We start from the raw sequence: 18,708 nt of genomic DNA, 5'->3' as shown, positions 1-18,708 counted from the left end.
AGGAAGGAATAGTCAAAGAGCTTGTCTCTAACATTGACTGACTGTGTAGACTCAGGTGTGTGTCTGGAGGATGAATGCCCAGACCTCATGTTCACTGGTTTGGGAGTTTGGGGGCCGGCAGTGAGGAACGTGTGGGAGCTCCTACATGTCAGGTGCTGCCCTAAGCATTTTACACGCATCCTCTCTTCTTAGAATGACTCTGAGTGAGAGAGAGATTACAGTACAACAGAACCACAGGGCTCAGTAACCACATGGATTTGCACCACTGGCCCCAGACATGCTGAGTCATTCTGGGAGGAGATCCAGGGGTTTACCTTGTGGAACGGTCCGTCCTAGGAGACCTGATGGGATGGTCCCCACTTGAGAAACACTGCCCGGTCACTGACGGACAATCTGGCCTCCCGTCTTCTGCACACCACCCCTCTCTCCTGACACGGACGCTTCTCTGAACCAATTCCTGATCTCTGTGCAACGTGACATTGAGTTCCCCTGCACTTTCAACTTTGACTTTCCTCTTCTCCTGAGTGCCATGAAGCCATGAGCAGGCCCGACTGCCGGTCAGGGGCATGGCTTGAGGGCTCGCTCATGGCCAGTGTTTGTTGAGACTGGCCATTACCCATGCTGTCCAGGCTGCTAAATATTTTGACTAGTACCCACTGGCTGTAAGGTTAGAAATGAGATTACAATCAATTTTTAAAAACCGAAAATTCCATGACAGCCATCTGGTAACACGGGATAGAAAACAGACATGGGGACTCCTTTTCTACAACCATGGGTGACCTTTCTCTAATTTCTTCTGAATCTATGCCTACAGGCCAGCCCCGGCTGCTAACCGCATTGGAAAATGCCCTCATTCTTCTCTTCTGTGACTGTCTGCGTCCCTGGATTTTCACTCTTCTGCACTCTTCCTCCTGGAAATTTAGGTCTGAGTCTTCTCAAATTCTGCTTTTGACACAAGAGTTCTTCCATTTAAGTAGACAACGGTCCCCCCTACACTGCTGGGGCCACAGTTGGACGGTGACGTCCTTGCTCTGCTTCTTGTCCTCTGTGTGACTGTGGACAAGTCGTGAAACTTCTGAGCCACTGTCTCCTCATCTGTGATGTAGGGACACGAGGACCTACGTCATGGGGCGGTCACCAGGATTAAATGCGGGGACGTATGCAGAGTGAGTAGCACAGTGCCTGGCTCTGAGCTGTGCTGAGGAGACAGTGCTGTTCCGCCTCCACCCTGGAGGTTCTGGGGCAGCAGGTCTACAGACCCTCCATCCTCTGTCCCATTACTGGCAAGCTGGACCCGTAGCTCTGGAAATGCTCCCAGCTAGGTGCTTATGCAAGATGCTGGGAAAATGTTGGTAATGGAGGTCAGCAAGGCTGGATAGATGGCCATCTCCTTTGAAGGCCACCTCCTTTGAACTAAAGTGGTTTGGGGTTAAACCAAGGGTTGGATGGGTGACTGGATTTTGGCTCCATCTCTGGGGCCCAGAACGGCCTCGGGGGGCTGTAGCTTCAAGGCTTTGGCTGCCAACCATTCCATTCCCATGCTCGCCAGGACTCTTGTTCTGTTAGGAGGTCTGGTGATGAGACTGCACTTACTGCCCATCCTGAACCTTCCATACAGAGGGTATGTGCTCTGGGTCATGTAAAATAGGTAAATTTTGTTACCAGGATATCTGAGCATCCCCAGGAACCCTTGGTGTGATAGCTTGATAGAACAAGTTTCCCTCCCTCGAGTCTGAAAACATGACTGTCCAGACACATCAGCCCCAGTGGCCTGGTCAGGGAGCGTTGGCCTGTGGAGTCCCCACGGAACACCTCTTAGAGAGCCCACCTGGAGCTGCTCCTGAGGCTTCTAGGGGCTCAAAGGAACCTTTGGTAACCATGGTTCAGAGGGTCAAATTGGGGTGCTTCCTGGGGGTCCTGGTCAAGTCCCCACACCCACTGTGGAAGTCCACCAAGACCTGGTAGACATGGGCCTGGAATGCTAGAGTTTCATGTGAGGAAGGCCTCTATTCCTCTTATGAGAGACAGTAGAGTGTTATGGTTATGAAGGGGTCTGGGCCAGACTGCATTGCTGAATCCCACCTCCGCCACTTACGAAGCTTACCTGGGGCAAATTACTTAAGTTTCTTGTGCCTCAGTTCCCCCATCTGTAAAATGGGGCTAATAAAGGCAGTTGTCTCATCAGCTTGGTATGAGTAGTCCAACCCAGTTGACAGTTACAGCCTCATTGCCCCCCCACCCAGAGCACTTCTGGCTTGCTAGGAACACTACCTGGATTCTCAAGGGGCCCATTTCCCTGTGGGACCAGCCACTACTTTTTAAAATGCATGATACAGCAGGGACTTCCTGTCTGCTTCGCTCCCATTATTGCTAATTCATACCTTACAAACGGCTTTTGTTAAAATGCTACTTGCCTAATGAATAAGATTGTGGAATAATAAAGCTGGGTTTGGTTTTGGTTTTGTTTTTTTAAGATATAGTAACGATGAGGAAGGTCTCCATAGCAACAAACTGAAGATTTTATTTATTTATTTGAGAGTGAGTGAGCGAGTGAGAGAGAGAGAGCATGAGCGGGGGAGGGGCAGAGGGAGAAGGAGAAACAGATTCCCTGCTGAGCAAGGAGCCCCACATGGGGCTCCATCCCAGGGCCCCCGGGGTCACGACCTAAGCTGAAGGCAGTCAACCAACTGAGCCACAGGCACCCCCAAACTTAAGATTCTGAACACGTGACACTTCAAAGGCCCCAGGCACTGCTAGGGCCACCCTTTCAAGATCAAAGTGTCAGCTCTTTCTACACAACAAAGGGTGCCAGGCCTGCTGGGGCAGATCACCCACCAGGCACAGGCAGGCGGAGCCGCAGTGATGTGAATACTCAGGGTTCCCGAGGGCCTGAGTTAATAAAGGGAAAGCAATCTCCAAATATTGACATTGTAAAAACAGCTCTCCCCTGGTGTGGAAAATGGAAGCTGAGCTGGCTGGCCTCACTTCGGTGCCAACTGAGTGTCTCCACGCAGAAGTGAGCCTTTCCCTCTCGTACAGACGAGCACCTGAGCCACACGACTTCCTGCCATCGTGGACGGAACCGCAGTCTAAGATGCTGGGCGCTCCCCTGGGTCTAGGACTGCAGCCCGTCTCGCTGCGTTCGCCCCACCAGGAGAACTGGGAACTGCTTCTCAGCCTCACTGCGACAAATCCTAGCTGGGAAGCAGATCCTGTCCATTGCCTGGGTTTGACTGTAACACCCCCTGCCCCAGCCTCCAGCTGCCTCTGTTGATGGCAACTTCTGGGAGCGCTTCTCACTAAAGCCAGAGAAACATTCCACACGTGATCATGCCCGGCCGATGCCAGCCGAGGCACGGTCATTCCCTAGACCTAGGACATCTTCTCCTGTTTACCCACATAATGCTTCTCTTTTTCAAGATTCTTTGCAAAACCGGCACGGTTTTAAGGTCTCTTGGGAAAGCCTGGTCCTTGCTGTCTGAGAAGGTGATCCCTCCGGCCCCCGAGCAGCCCCACGTGCTGGCCCGGTAAATGCAGACCCAGGAAGCACCAGCTAGCTGCCTCTGCTCTAGAATCCCCGTGGTTTGGGGTGCTGGCCCCCCGAGATCTAAGCTGTGCAACTGGCCTCACAAGTCTGACCTGATCCACCTTCAAGGCATCCACTTGTATGTAGCTCGGGGGTTTCTAGCAGTGGTTTCTGCGCTGGTGTTGGCTGGGGGAGCATTTCCAGTCTAGAGATGACAGTCAAAACCGCCAGAGCTGATGAGTTGTCCAGGGGGAGCATACAGAATGAGAAGATGGGGCACCAACCATGGAGACCACAGACATGTCAGGGGCGTGCAGAGGAAGAGAATCATTGCAGGAAACTGTGTTCGCTTCCGATTGCTGATGTAATAAATTACCACAATTTAGTGGCATAAAACAACACACATTTATTACCTTATGCTTCTGGAGATCACGAGTCTAAAATGGGTCTGCAAGGCTGCGTGCATCCTGGAGGCTCCAGGGGAGCGTTTCCTTGCCCTTTTTAGCTTCCAGAAGCCCCCTATATCCTTTGGCTCATGGCCCCCTTCCTCCATCTTCAAGGCCAGCAGAGTAGCATTTCAAGTCTTTCTCTCTTTCCCTCTGCTTCCATCATCATTCACCTTCTGCCTGACTCTGACCCTCCTGCCTCCCACCTATAAGCCTCCCTGTGATTCCATCTGACCCACCTGGATAATCCAGGAGAATCTCTCTATCTCAAGATCTTCAATCTGATCCTATCTGCAAAATCCCTTCTGTCATCTCAGGTAACATTCACGAGTCCCAGGGATTAGAACGTGGACATCCTTGGGGGACCATTACTCAGTCAATCACAGGAGCTAAGAAGGATGAACCAGGTGGGAAGAGCTGGGGTGACGGGGCCAGGGAAGTCAAGGGAGCCTCAGGAAGGTGCAGTCAACAGGGAGAAGGGCTATATCAAAGATAAAACATCAGCTGAAAGATGAGTGGGGAATGGGTTACTCGCCTGGTTTCCACAGGTTTCTACTGGCAAAGACAACAGTGTACTTGTAAAATGGAGAGAACTGGCTGACACCACCCTAACCTGGGATAGCATCCATAAAAAAGTAAGACTCCAGACATTTGTGCTCCTGTTATAATTCCAGTATGCAGGAATTACAGGCGACAGGAGAGCAAAAGAAACTGTGTCACAAGCAAGGAACCAGACAAACCCAGAATGTGCAGCCTTCCACAAAGCCACTAACCCGGTCTCTCCAAAAAGTCAGTGTCATGAAAAGCAAAGCTGGGCAGGAGAGGGCTGGGGACAGGCAAAGAGCCACGGAAGACGAAGTGAACGCATCATCTTTACTGAATTTGAATTTGACTCGTAGCAATAAAAGACAATTAGGGGACTATCAGGGAAATTTGGATTCGCACTAAATATTAAAAAAATATCAGGGAATGATTGTTCGTTTTTTCAGGTGAGCTAAAGGTATTTTGCAGTTACGTAGAACATATTTTTTTCCTGTGAGTTTGTTACTGACTTTGTTTATATTGACACTGGAAGAGACACGAGCTTCCATGTCGATGGAGGGAAGGAACCAGAGAAGGGGCAGGAGAGAGACCCGGAGGAGAGAACGGATGGAGGAGGGCTCCTGACCAGATGCGAGTCTTCTGAGAGGAAGGTGGACGCTGGAAGTTGAGGGAACCCCACCTATTTTCTCAAGGACAGAAGAAGGCAAAGCTGCCTCTGACACCGGAGCAAACGGATATGGGAGGGGACTTGAGGAGAAAAAAGGAAGGTTTGTAGAGATCACTGAGAAGATGAGTGAAGGCGGTGGCCAAAAAAATGGACTAAGGAGCCACCGTGAAAGCCCAAATAAAGTTGTGCAGCATGTATCTGCAGGGTCCCCGACCCACACGTCTTGTGGTTTTGGGAGGCACTGCTCTGAATGGGGCCATTCTGCTGGGGAGACAGTGTGGCCGCGGGACGGGGAGGCAAGGACAGGTGGAAAGCCATGGCTCACACGGGGTCTGGGAGGGAGTCCAAGAAAGGGAGCGCCAGCGGCAGCTGAACCTGGGAGAGAAAGGAAGGCATCCTGGAGGTGCGGTCTGGAGGGGACCCGTGGGAGGGCAAGAGGGGAAGGACAGGACACAGGCAAGTCCCAGCGGGAAATCTGTTTTCCCGGAGGGAGAGGGTTCCGGGCTCCTGCATCCCCCCAGCGCCAGGAAGGAAGCCGCCCTTCCCTGCAGGGCCTCCCCGTGCCTGGCGTACAGTGGTGGCTCAGTGAACACACACGCGCTTGTGTGCCATCGACCTTGGGCTGCTTAGAGCTGAAAGTGTGGTTTTATTTTTATTTATTTGAGAAAGAGAGCGTGAGCAAGAGAATGAGAGCACAAGCAGGGGGAGGGGCGGAGGCAGAAGGAGAAGCCGACTCCCCACTGAGCAGGGAGCCCTGATGCGGGGCTTGATCCCAGGAGGGGCTTGATTCCAGGACCCCCGGATCATGATGTGAAACGAAGGCAGACGCTTAACCAACTGAGCCACCCAGGCGCCCCTGAAAGTGCGGTTTTAAAACATTCATGTAAAATTCACAAAACCTAAAGTTAACCCTCTTAAAGTGCGCAATTCAGCAGCATTTAATACATTCACATTTTGCAGCTAAAGCATTTCCTCATCCCCAAAGGAACCCCAGTACCCACTAAGCAGTCACCCCCACTCCCCGCTTCCCCAGCCCTGGGCAACCACTGCTTTGCCTTCTGTATCTGTGCATTTACCTAGACTGGACATCTCGTCTAAATGGAATCACACCCTTTGTGATCTTTTGGGTTGTTTCCATCTTTCAGCTGTGGCAAATTGTGTTTCCGTGAACATTTGCGTCCAAGTATTCGTTTGAGTATCTGTTTTCAGTTCTCTGGGGTATATACCTAGGAAGACTTGCTGAGTCATCTGGTAATTCTATCTGGTTAACTTTGAGGACCGACTTAACTGTTTTCCCCAGTACCTACACCATTTTACTTTTCACTAGCAATGTATGAGGGTTTCAATTTCTACACATTCTGGCTGACACTTGTCGTTTATAGTTTTCTGTTTTTTTTATTTTATGGTCATGCTAGTGGCTGTGAGGTGGCATCTCCTGTGGTTTGGGCTTGTATTTCCCTAATGATTAGTGATGTTGAGCATTTTTTCATGTGCGTCTTGGCCATCTGTGGATCTCCTTTGGAGAAACGTCTACTCGAATGCTGGACCATTTTTTAATTGGGTTGTCTTTCTGTGGTCGAGTTCTAAGAATTTCTCATACATTCTGGTTGTTGGACCCTTATCAGATATATGATTTGTAAATATTTCCTCCCGTTCTATGGTTGTCTTTTCACTTCCTCGATAGTGTCCTTGGATGCACAAAAGTTTTTAATTTGATGAAGTCCATTTGTCTATCTTTTCTTTGTCGTTTCGTCTTTTGATGCTGTACCTAAGAATCCAATCCAAATCCTAGATCATGAACACATAATCCTAGAGTTTCGTTTAAGAGTTCTATAGCTTCATCTCTTACATTTAGGTCTTTGGTTTATTTTGAGTTAAGTTTTGTATATGTTGTGATCCAAGGACGAAAGTGCAAACTGTAATCTATGAATCTTCTTAAGAGTTTACCATTTGTATCCGTTAGGCTAATACACTGGACTGGTCACAGAGGGCACCTTGTCATTTTCAGATTGAATTTTTTCAGTTTATCATCAGTGAGTGATCTCAAAAGGTCAGGGCACATGGTCACTTCACTGTCCCTGAGACACACACTTGGACCCATCAGGCAATGAGGCAAGTGCACAAATGCAAATGCCCCAACAAGTAAAGTCAGCTTAGCTGGCGCTGGTTCCCCATCTTCTCCAGATTTTCATGGTCCCTTATCAGCCTCCAAAACTCCGATATTCTCATTAAGGGCTTGAAAGCATCACTTAAATTTTAAGAATCACACTTTACTGCATGCAACGCGCAGGAGTGGGATTAGCAAATTTGGATTTTGTGACAAGTCTCAACACAACGTCATCGTTGCGGTGATCAAGTACAAGCCGGATGGACATCTATTAGGGATGAAGAAAGGAAAAAAGGAAGGAAGGAAGGGAGGGAGGGAAGAGTCCCGCACAGGTTTAAGACTGCAGTGTGTCAGGACTCCCCAAATCTGCTGCTAGCGTCACGTGGGAAGCTTCCTTTTCTCTTGCTTTCTCTTTCCTCCTCCTTCCGTGTCTTCCTGCTAATGTCCTAGCAGCAAAACCCTTTATCCAAACGGTTCCACACAGGATCCTCCTAGTCCTCCTCCCAGGTCCTCCTTTGCCCCCACGAGGCCTTGAAGCCCCATGAAAACCAGTTGAAGCTTCTAGGCTAGGCTCTCTAGGACGACATCAAGTGCTAGCAGGCCGGTAATTCTAAGACGATGAGGAGCAAAAGAACACCGTTCTTGGGGAGGCTTGTGGAGGTCCCAGGCTTTGAGAGCTGGGAAGAGCATCTGGATGAGGGGCACCACCAGCAAAAGCTGCCTCCGAAGCTGGACTTTGAATCTATTGCCTTTCTTTGACTTACTCATAATCGCCTGTCCTTACATAACCTCCATTGTATGCAGTACAGGAGTCAGGAGCTGACTCACTCCCTTGCTGAAGCAGTGATTCGCTGTGATGGGGAATCTAGGAATCTGCAAGGCTGGAGCTAACAAAACACCTACCTGGGCCAGGACCGGCTGTGGGGAAAGGTAGCTCTAGCAGCCACCTGCTCCTGGGTCCCCCAGGGGCAGAGGCCCTCTGGTTGCATGATGACTGGCTTGTTTTCCATTCAGATGTTCTCTCCTAGACTATAGTTATCTTAAACAGGACAAATGAAACAGTATCTGAAACTGTTGCCAGGGCAACCTGACAAAAGACTTCACCCTCAGCTACTGTATACGTAATTTGTCAAAGGCAGCTGGCTTCCAGGGAGAGGAAAGGGAAGGGCATAGTTGCTACTTTGGGGCCTGAAAATTAAACTTTAATGACTATCTTCTTCTGATTGAGATCAACTCATGTAGAACAGGAAAGCAGTTGTGATCCGTGCAATAAAAATTCAGAAAAGCCAGGCTGGGAAGGCAAAGAGAGCACACACCTTTGACTTGTCTTTTGTGATATTTGTAAAATAATTGCATATCGGGGCTTTTAACACCAAGCTGCTCAAAGGCCTGGAGCTGAAAGTATGCCCTAAAGGGGAGGGAGGAGGACCGAAGGCAAGACACTGAAGAAAGCCACCAGGACATTCGAGGATATATAGATAAATATAAAATGGGGCGTTTTTGACACATCCCATTTGGCATGCCCCCAAACCATAACCTCTCATGACAGCAGCCACCTGAATGGAGACCAGCATTATAGAGCTTGGACCAAGTTCAGTCAGCTCGCGGTATGGATAGAAAGACAGGTCCATAAAAGATAGCCCACTCAAGGTTAGCCAGAGGGGCAAGGGCAGAACTAAGCTGGAAGCCCTGTTTCCTGCTTCCCCATGATCTTTCCGCTTATCTGATGCCTCTGTCCTGGGCTTCTTTGAAAGAAGCATAAGCTGGACAGCTTTCAAAGTGTGACCCATGGAGTCAGGGGCCAAGTGGGGGAGGGCGCGGGACACCCCCTGCCCTCAAAGGAATGGCTCCCTTTCCATCTATTTTTATACCCATTGGGGCCCCACTTAAAGTTATTTCAGGGAAAAAAAAATCCATGACTAAAAAACGCTTGAAGATCCCCAGCCTAAAAAGAAATACAGTGGATCGTGGCAGTGATTACACAACCTTGTGAATATATTAAAAATCACTGAATCATATTTTTTACTATGGTAAATTTTATCTTTAAATTTATTTTGTTTATTATGTATTTATTTAAATTAAAAAAACCAAATAGCCCTTTATTCACACCAAGGGGGACATGAAATAAGAGGTGAGTTATACTTAGGTCAGAAGCCAAATAGGAATGGATTATAGCAAGGCTGACCCCCATGTCCTCTGTGCCTGCCCCCTCCCCGTCCTCCCCATTCCCCACTCCCCAGCCCCCGGGTGGCTCCTTACCGAATTGGTGCCGAGGATCTGCAGGTTGGGCTTCTCCGACTCCAGCAGCTTGGCCACCATCTTGAGGAAACTCTCCACGAAGAGGTTGATGCTCTGGCAATGGCAGGCCATGAGCAATTGGTCCAGTGCCTCCATGGCGATGCACACATACCTGGGGGAAGCAACAGCGTCACTGGGTCTCATGCCCGTTCCCCACTCATTGCATGACTGGGACAATCAGCATAGTGACCACCTGGCCAGCATCTGGGTAATGAGGCTCTTCCAATAGGCTGCCAGTGTCTGGACAGCCATTCCAACGAGTGTCCACTCCAGCCCAGCACCAAGAATCAGCAGGAACCAGCACTGGAAGGGAGCCTGGAGACCAGCTCTCCCCAGCTACTCATTCTACAGATGAAGAACATGAAGATAGATGGATAGATGGGTGTACCGTCTCATGTGTAGATACAAGCAGAAAGGATTGCTGCTTGGAAGAGCAAATTCTGAACCCAAACCCAGTGAGATCAAATAATTACTCGATCCAAGGTCAAGTATTTGTTGAGTACCCACAGGGGAAACACTCTGCCTTAGCACAGGGGTATAAGGAGGAAGAAGCCCGTCAACTCAAGGTGCCCAGAGTTGGACGGACAAGATAAAAACAGAGATATCTCCTGTAAAGGGAAGATAAGAAACACTACAAGAAAATCATGCAGGACACTCCACAGAGTTCCAAAGAAGGAGAGAGATGGCTCTAGTGGGGAGGAAGAGAAGAACTTCAGGAAGAACATTCATGAAGAATCTGAGATGGACCTGAGGACCAGTCAGCTGCAAAGGTTAAAGAATATAAAACCCGCAAGTATTGCATTTGAAGACTTCAGAAGTCCTAAGATCATCATACAATATTGTTGATGGTATTACCATAATTAGGTGACACTTACCATACCTACGGAGCATCTGTGCCTCGCAGAGGATGAGATACACACAGAAAAAAATTATTATTTTTTCTTAATGAAGATGATTCTGAGGCCCTAACTACTTATTCCTTCTACAGTCTAAAACCTGAGTGAAGGGGCGCCTGGGTGGTGCAGTCGTTAAGCGTCTGCCTTCGGCTCAGGGAGTGATCCCAGCGTTCTGGGATCAAGCCCCACATCGGGCTCCTCCGCTAGGAGCCTGCTTCTTCCTCTCCCACTCCCCCTGCTTGTGTTCCCTCTCTCGCTGGCTGTCTCTCTGTCAAATAAATAAATAAAAATAAAATCTTCAAAAAAAATAAAAAATAAAACCTGAGTGAATACCTCCAGAGACCAGAAATACGCAGCACCCAATGATGAACGTAATAGGTAAGTCAGCTCACCCCATTTCTTGACAACTAAATAAAAACTTCTTCATATTTCAAGCTAAACCCTAATAACTTTGTCCTTTAGTCACAATTCTGCTTTCAGGAGCGGTAGAAAACAGGGCTACACCTTCTACCCACCCAGCCTTCAACCACTTGAAAAGAGCAATCCCATTTTTCTTGCTCTTCTCTTCTCCATGCTAAAAATACTCAGTCCTTCCCAAACTAGCCTTCACAGGACAACCCCTGATGATCCTGGCTAGTGGTTGTCTTCTTCAATGCCTCTCTTGAATCCCAAGAAAAAATGTCATGAATCAAATTCCTACTGAGAATTGGAAGCGCGCGTCTGAGCCCAAACCCAACGTGTGTTCCACGGTGGCCGCACGAGCGAGTGGTCGGGTGCCGTGCATCATGAAGGGTACGTGCCCCACTTACAAGGCACTTGCACACTAAAGAAAACAGAGTAGGGACGCCTGGGTGGCTCAGTCGGTTGAGCGTCTGACTCTTGATTTCGGTTCAGGTCATGATCTCAGGGTCATGAGTTCAAGTCCTGCACTGGGCTCTGTGCTGGGCGGGCAGCCCGCTTAAGATTCTCTTTCCCTCTCCCTCTGCCCCTCACCCTGATCTCTCTTTCTAAAAAGAAAAAGAAAAAGAAAACAGAGTAGACATTCATTAGAAAAGGTTATTGTTTAAATTCTAATGAAGCAGCTGCTGCAAATCTTTCCAATATCATCCTAGTTAAAATCTTTGTAGTCTTCTTTAGGGAGTTAGGTTTCTGAGGCGGACTGCTAGACGTCTCCCCTGGAANNNNTCTTTCCCTCCTTCTCCCTCATAATTTGGAATTTTAGCTGAGTGTGTGGCCACTCACCGGGAGCAGTTCTCAGCCCCTCTCGCAGTTAGCTGAGGCCACGTGACTAACATGTTGCCCTTAATATGCGGGAAAGTGAGGTGAACAACGTCAGCGTCACTTGCTCAGAAGACAGGATTGACCTCCACGTCCTCTCCTCCCCTCTTCCTGAGCTAAGGAGTGGCAGCACCTAGAGTTCCAGGCATGGAAGTCCCCGGACGGCCCTCACGGTGCAGGGCCCACACCACCAGGCTGGATGGTTGCACGAGAGAGAGCAAAACCCCTTCGATATTGCTGGAGCCGCTGTATTTTTACACAAATAACACAGATACCTAATAATCAGGGTTAGGAGCGCTTCGGAAACCCAGTGGTGCAAATAAAAGTGAATCCTGAGCAAATCCGAAGCAAATCAGAGCACGACTTCATAGGAAGGCAAGGAAGAGCTGGAAGAGATTCCATCCTGTGACGGGGAGAGCATCACAAGAGTCCACGGACTCGTGAGTGGGTTCACGTGCCCGTTCCAGGGTGTCGATCCTTCTACTCGTTATGCCAAACCATGTGGACTAGAAGAGTCCTTCACGATACACAGAAATGCAGGACAGGTCAGGTGGGCAGAGAACTCCCAAACCTAACAGAGGTGCCAAGGAATCAGGTTAATGCCACCAAGTCAAAAGCAAATAGCAAAAGACCTGTCTTAAAGATTGTGGTAGAGCTGTCAGCGCGAGCTTTTAAAGTGTGAAAGCTGCCCGATGCTCGAAAGCCAGGTTCGTATGCCAGACATATAATAAAGGATGACTTTAAAGATTTGCTCTCCTTTATGCCTCAGTCCCAATCATACCCACCTTTGAAATGTAGGCAGATATTTTAAAACCCTTTGATTAGCAGTTGCTTATCTTCTTTTTTAAAAACAAAGTTTGGTTAAATAAAAAGAAATAGATAAAAAGTGTGACTACAGGGTGATTTCTGGAGGTGCGATGAGGCCACGAGACAAGGCTGCATGATCCCTCTTGGGGCAGCTGTTTGGTTTCAGACATTGTGTGTCCAAACCACCTCGCACAGGAGCCGGCTGTGCAAATCCTACCCTATAAAGCAACAGCAGTCATGGTGTCTCCTCAGGGCTCTTTTTTTTTTTTTTTTTTTAAGACATCAGATACCATTTCTTAGGTACCCTTCAGCTAACTTTTATACTAAGCAATCATAAGAAAACAGCCTCCCTACTCTGAAATTTTCCTGTCCATTTAAAAAAAATGTTTGGTGAACTGAGTCTGCTATTATTAAATTATTACTGAATATTATTAAGCACTATTAAATAGTCATCTCTGGGCATGTTTACAAATGGATCAGGTCATGCTCTTATCTACAGAATGTCTTTCAAATACAAAGGCAGCACTGGGTCTCTGAGCTCCTGGAGCAAACAGGAGCCCCCGGTCTCTGCTGGGGGTGGTGCTGGCCATTCCTGGCTCACGACAGCCTTGTCTTCAGAGGCTCTCACCATCCCAGTCCAGGAAACCTGCCATGTCTTACAGACAGTCCCCATGTGTTTCAGGTCGGCTGTGCTGGCCAGTGAAGCAGACTGAGTCATGTGTGGTTGGGGAAGCGGCCTGGCTGGGGCCCTTCCAAAGGAGACACACTTTCCTTGCAGACAAACTGGGCCACATTCGGGCAACCAAACACGGCGGGTGGGAAATGGGGGCAGGCAGAGTAGAATTCTCTTCTCTCGTGAGAATCTTCTCATCCCCAGCATCTTATGTATGAAGGGCTTCACCCTTAGTTCACAGAATTTAAATGAGGGAAAGGAAGAGGTGGGGTGGGGTTTGGCAAGAGAAGAAACTAGAAGGCTTCCCAAATTCCAGAGTTTAGATTGCTGCTTTTCCTTTTCCTGTAAAAAAATTCCCAGAAAATCCTAATAAGGAAAAACCATCCTTTGCTAATAAAACGACTGAATGAATAAAAAAATAAGATAAAAGGCAACTGGCTACGAACCAGGAGTGGAAATTCTGAGGGCAAGTGAAAATTATGGTAGAAGAGAAACTGAAAAGTCAAGAAGTTTAAGGCCTAGTTCTTTGAATACACTACTCATGTTGGGCCCCAGTACTAAGGATGGAAGGATTGCAATTACGAACTTGAAATTTTCCAAGTACCTTAGAAGACTGGAAGCTCTCTGCGTTGGTCCTACCTTCCCATAACCTTCCTGGATATGTCCCATAGTTGGGCCTATACACTCAGGGAGAATAGAGCATGGGCTTCTAGGATGATGACTGCTCAACAGGACCAGGACCAGGACCAGAAGGGTTGGTCTCAGCAGAAACCTGATCTGGGCTTGGTGTCCTGGAAGGAGTCCAGTGTAGTAATAGGTCTGGGACACTGAGCTGGCCTGAGTACTAGGAGCAGGGTGAGGCAGGAAGGAGCTGGTGAGGGCCAGCCCCCCACAGAACCTGAGGGGGAAGGGCAAGAGCAGTTACGGATGAGCAGCAGGCGACAACCAAGGGTCCTGGATGTACTTGAGAGCTTCCCAGCAAGTGAGGAAGGCAGAACCCAAGGAATCTGGGATAGAATAGCGTTCATGGGCAGCAGCTGACGCCGGGAGAGGACACCTGACAGGTGATAACAACAGGAACTCAGGGACAATGGCCAAGGCAGGAAGTGAGTTATAACATCTGAGGAAAACACACAGGGAATGATGCAAGACGTGTCTCCTGTTAAAGTCTAGAATAGCCAGCTGGTTCTGCTTGAACACTTTGAGCTCCGTCAAGAGGCCCCGAGCTCCAGGAAAGGAGGAGCAAGTGGATAGAGTCTGGGAACAGGGGCGCGTCGGAGAGGAGAGGCAAAGTCAGAGGTGAAGACCAGCAGGCAGGAGAGAGGGGACAGCTTTAGCAAGGCCAGTCACTGCCCAAGAATCACTCAAAGGCCCGTCACCTTGACAAAGAACCTCTTACTCTAGGCAGTTGGAACGTGCTTGGTCAGCCCCACTTCAGGACTGAAACTTCTGGGTTTTAGGAACTCAGCAGTAGGGGCTGACCTCAGCCGAGGGAGGGAAGGATGAACCCATCTTCTAGTAGGAATCTGTAATGTCTGTCTGAAGGGTCAGCGCTGTCCTCCAACCACGCTCAGGGTCCCTCTGGGAAATGTGTGTCGCTTAGGAGTTCCGCCAAATCAGCTCTGGGGCCACGCTCCTCAGGGAGTAGCCCGCCCTTCCTTGGCATGGGCGTCCCCACCCACCAGGGCTCCAGGCACTGGGGAAGCTGACAGAATCCAATCCAGCACTCTGTACGTGGTCAGAGTCCATGGTCACTGCCAACCGACTTTGAGTCTCATGACGCACTCTCAGTAACCCCCTTGCTCTCCAGTTTCTAGGGTGTTCTAGCAGTTGGGCTGAACTCAAAGGAAAATGTACAAAGAAGGAGAAAAATAGGAGGAAATCTCACTTTTTGCTGCTCTGCACGTCTCTGCCCATCATGGTTCACGTCAGTGAACAGTACCTCGAATTCACACCTTAGCCTCTCTCTGCCCACATCTGGTTATCATCCCTGATGTCAAACACAGATAAGGGCAGAGTTCACACACAACCGGAGTGGGGTGATAAGGCAGGGAGGCAGGGGGTAGAAGAGGATGGTTCTGCCACTGAGGCCAAGCCCCGAGGTTCACGTCCACATCGTTAAACCGTAAATACAGACCCCTGCATGATGACAGGGAGATGCAGCCCCTCAGACTGTCTGCATCGGATATTTTGCACTTCCAAAGCTGCCATCAGGAAGCTACAAATGACAAGGAAGATAATAATGATGTTATTATTATCAAGACGGGGCGGGCAAGGAGAGAGACTAGGAGATCAGATCTAACAGCTTTCTCTTCTCCAAATGTTTATGATTAAGGCTTCCAGTGAGGCCTTCAAGGCTTTAAATACTTAGATGCTGCAATGACTATTTTTAACAGAATGATACCAATTTTGAATTGCGGTTCTAAGGGCAGTGGAATGATTCTAATTGGCTCTGCTGGCTACAGGACATTTTTATCGAGAGAACCATCACTGCAGAGGGGCAGATAAAATTAGTATTAAATGTTTAACGTTATTGCTCACATATTAGTTTGAGGTTCAGTCTAGGATGAAGTCATTTTTACTTGCTCGAGCATGCTTTACAAGATGTCAAGGCGATTTATATCATCAGCACGTACAGTATATTTGCGCCCTTTTTATTGAGCGTGTAACCTAATTTTATTTTATAAAATGGTGATAGAAATGTATGGTTTCTGGTCTTGCTGTTACTCCTAGGGATAGCTTGATTTCAGATTCGAGAGTGGCTCCTGCAAAGGTTGGAGGTCTACACCGTATCAGCACAATGCAAACCTTTTCATTCCAGTGTACGTTCAGGCTTCCGGACCAGGAAGAAGGGAGCTCGGCAGGTGGTAGGGCTGACGGGCAGTGGCAGGGGCCCACGACGGGGGTCTGAGGGGAGAGAGCCCTGCCCCAGAGGCATGAGGCTCAGAGAGCCGGGGGGGACTGCCAGCCAGTCCGTCTGGAGTGGGTCTAAAGCAGGCATGGCAGGTGTGGTGGGCATGGCCAGGGGAGCCTGGTGAGTTAGGAGAGCCAGGTCTGTGTTCTGAAGATCATAGCTAGCAGTAGCCTTCTGGAAGGACCAGAACAGGAGAGACAGAGCAGCGAGAGAATGGCTAATGTTGCCCTAATCTGGAGTCTGTGGTAGGAGGAAGGAACAAACAGAGGAAGGTAGGGGATGGATGTATGGAGAAGAGAAGCAATGGGACTTCGGAACGATTGGCCTAGCTCTACCCCACCCTCCGTCCCATCAGCAATGCCACCAGGATGTCTTTGGGTTCTCTTGTAGTGAGCTTTGCTCCGAACTGGGCTGCGGGTAGGGCAGCAAACATAGCAGGTCCTGCTGCTCACTTTTCTTGTTGGTTAGTGACACATGCTCAATAGAGAATATTTAGGGAACACACAAAAAAGGTAGATAGGAAACAAAACAAAGCACACACACACACACACACACACACACACAAACCCATCCACACTGCTCAAAAAATGAGTACTCTTAACATTTATGGCATATTTGTTTTTACTATATTTTCTAGGCATTGAGATTCGTTGTTTATTTTTTAACTTGATTGTAAAACACTGTATATGTAATAACGTATTCTATTTTTCATTTACTTAAGGCATTTTCATTATTATGGGGAAAGCACATTTATAAACATCATTTCTATTGAACAGACAATATTTCACCAAGTGAGAAACATCATAATTCACTAAACTATTTTCCTCTTACTGGACATTAATTTCCACTATTTCATTATCATAAAAAACACCATAATGAACATCTCTGTGTGTAAAGCTAGTTTATATTTAAGATTGATTTCTTGGGATAGAAGAATAGAAATAGAATTTACTGGATCAAAGGGCATAAATGTTTTTGAAGACTTGACTTATATTTCAAAATTATAGTCTAAGAAGCTTCAATCGATTTGCACTTATTCTAGAAAAGTATGAAACCGCCCCTCGTGTTGCCATTCCTTGGTTAGTACTGGAAATACTTTTTTTTTTTTTTATCAGTGTGCTAATGAAGATGGTATCTTAGTATTTCAAGCCACATCTTTGATTATAACTTCATTGACTATTATTATTTTCCTTCCTCTTTGTGTGAGTTGGTTATTGGGGGCCCTGGCTTCACAGTTTTTAGTGACTCGGTTTCCCCATTCCAGCCCCACCTTTTGTTATATGTTACTAATACATGAGTTTGAATCCTTTGTCCTATTCTTTCAAAGTGCTTCTTTTAGTTGTTTAAATTTTGATGGCTTCTTTTTTAACATCAAAATATTTAAATTTTTAAATAGCTAAATCTATTGATCAATCATTTTCATTTAAGATATCTTTTCTTTACTAAACATAGCAAGTCCTTCCCTCTCAGAAGTTCGATAAATATTTCATTTAAGTGTATTTTTAATGGACAAATTACCCCTAACCTTGCCTTCTCACTAGAATGCAGATAGTTCCTCCCTGCTTTTTTAAAAAATATTTATTCGTTTTTTTTTTGTTTGTTTGTTTTAAATTAGAGAGAGAAGGGAGAGGGGCAGAGGGAGAGGGAGAAAGAGAATCCCAAGCAGCCTCCATGTCCAGCATGGAGCCTGACGTGGGGCTTGATCTCATGGACCCTTGATCTCATGATCTCATGATCATGACCTCAGCCGAAATCAAGAGTTGGACACTTAACCAACTGAGCCACCCAGGCGCCCCCCCTTCCCTGCTTTTTAAGACTGTAAGTTGCTTGGTTTGATGAGAATAATGGCAGATTCTAGATTAGACAAAGTTTTCAAGGCCCCAGACTGTGGGTGAGGGCTTCTGGATAGAGACACAACGGGAAAATGGTTGCTAACAGAGGTGCTCCTAGGAAGCCAACATCCCCTTCTTCCCGCAACTTGGCAACAGCATCAAATTTTACCCGCCATTGGAAGGACACATGCACCCCTCCCTCAGGCCCAGTCCCCCTTTTCCCAGTCTGTTCAATGACAAAGTCTACTATCATTTTCATAAAAGGACCCTATGTTTCCCTTAAAAATATAATATCATTTCTGAAAGTATCTCTCTTACTTTCTCACACTCTTACCCATATCGATGACGACCCACATCACGGATGAGCCTCTCGGAGAGGTAGGCGCCAATTCGATCCAGCTTCTCTGGAGCTGAGAGGGCATAGAAGGTCAGCTTCTCCATGTTGGTCTTCACCAGGCCATCCTGTGAAAGACAGGCCATCATGTCTCACCGTGACCATTCTAAGGCTAGAAGGGTTCAATTCTCAAGGTAAATAATATGTCAATCTAATCATCATTTTGCAGAGTGCCATTATGTATGTGACAAACTCCCCATGTGGGGTCAGGGATACAGAGATGATTAAAACATGGTTCCTGCCTCCCAGGAACTCGTAACTTAGCCCAGAGTGTGCCAGCTATAAATTAGAATCGTTGTATAAATGTATACATTATACATGTATGTA

At 47.7% G+C, this 18,708-nt stretch overlaps 1 protein-coding gene across 1 annotated transcript in view; it reads right to left on the bottom strand.

The window, feature by feature from the left end:
• EFR3B (EFR3 homolog B) overlaps positions 1–18,708 on the bottom strand; it is an 83,309-nt gene that overhangs the window by 27,713 nt on the left and 36,888 nt on the right. The window contains exons 3-4 of the mRNA XM_040622958.1: positions 18,322–18,449; positions 9,549–9,699 (exon numbers count right to left, since the gene is read on the bottom strand). Of these exons, the coding sequence (XP_040478892.1) occupies positions 9,549–9,699; positions 18,322–18,449 (279 nt within the window). The remainder of the gene's footprint in view (positions 1–9,548; positions 9,700–18,321; positions 18,450–18,708) is intronic.

Source organism: Ursus maritimus, unplaced genomic scaffold (genome assembly GCF_017311325.1).
Source record: "Ursus maritimus isolate PB19 unplaced genomic scaffold, ASM1731132v1 scaffold_6, whole genome shotgun sequence".
NCBI lineage: Eukaryota > Metazoa > Chordata > Mammalia > Carnivora > Ursidae > Ursus > Ursus maritimus.
This window is presented reverse-complemented; position numbering and strand designations above follow the sequence as displayed.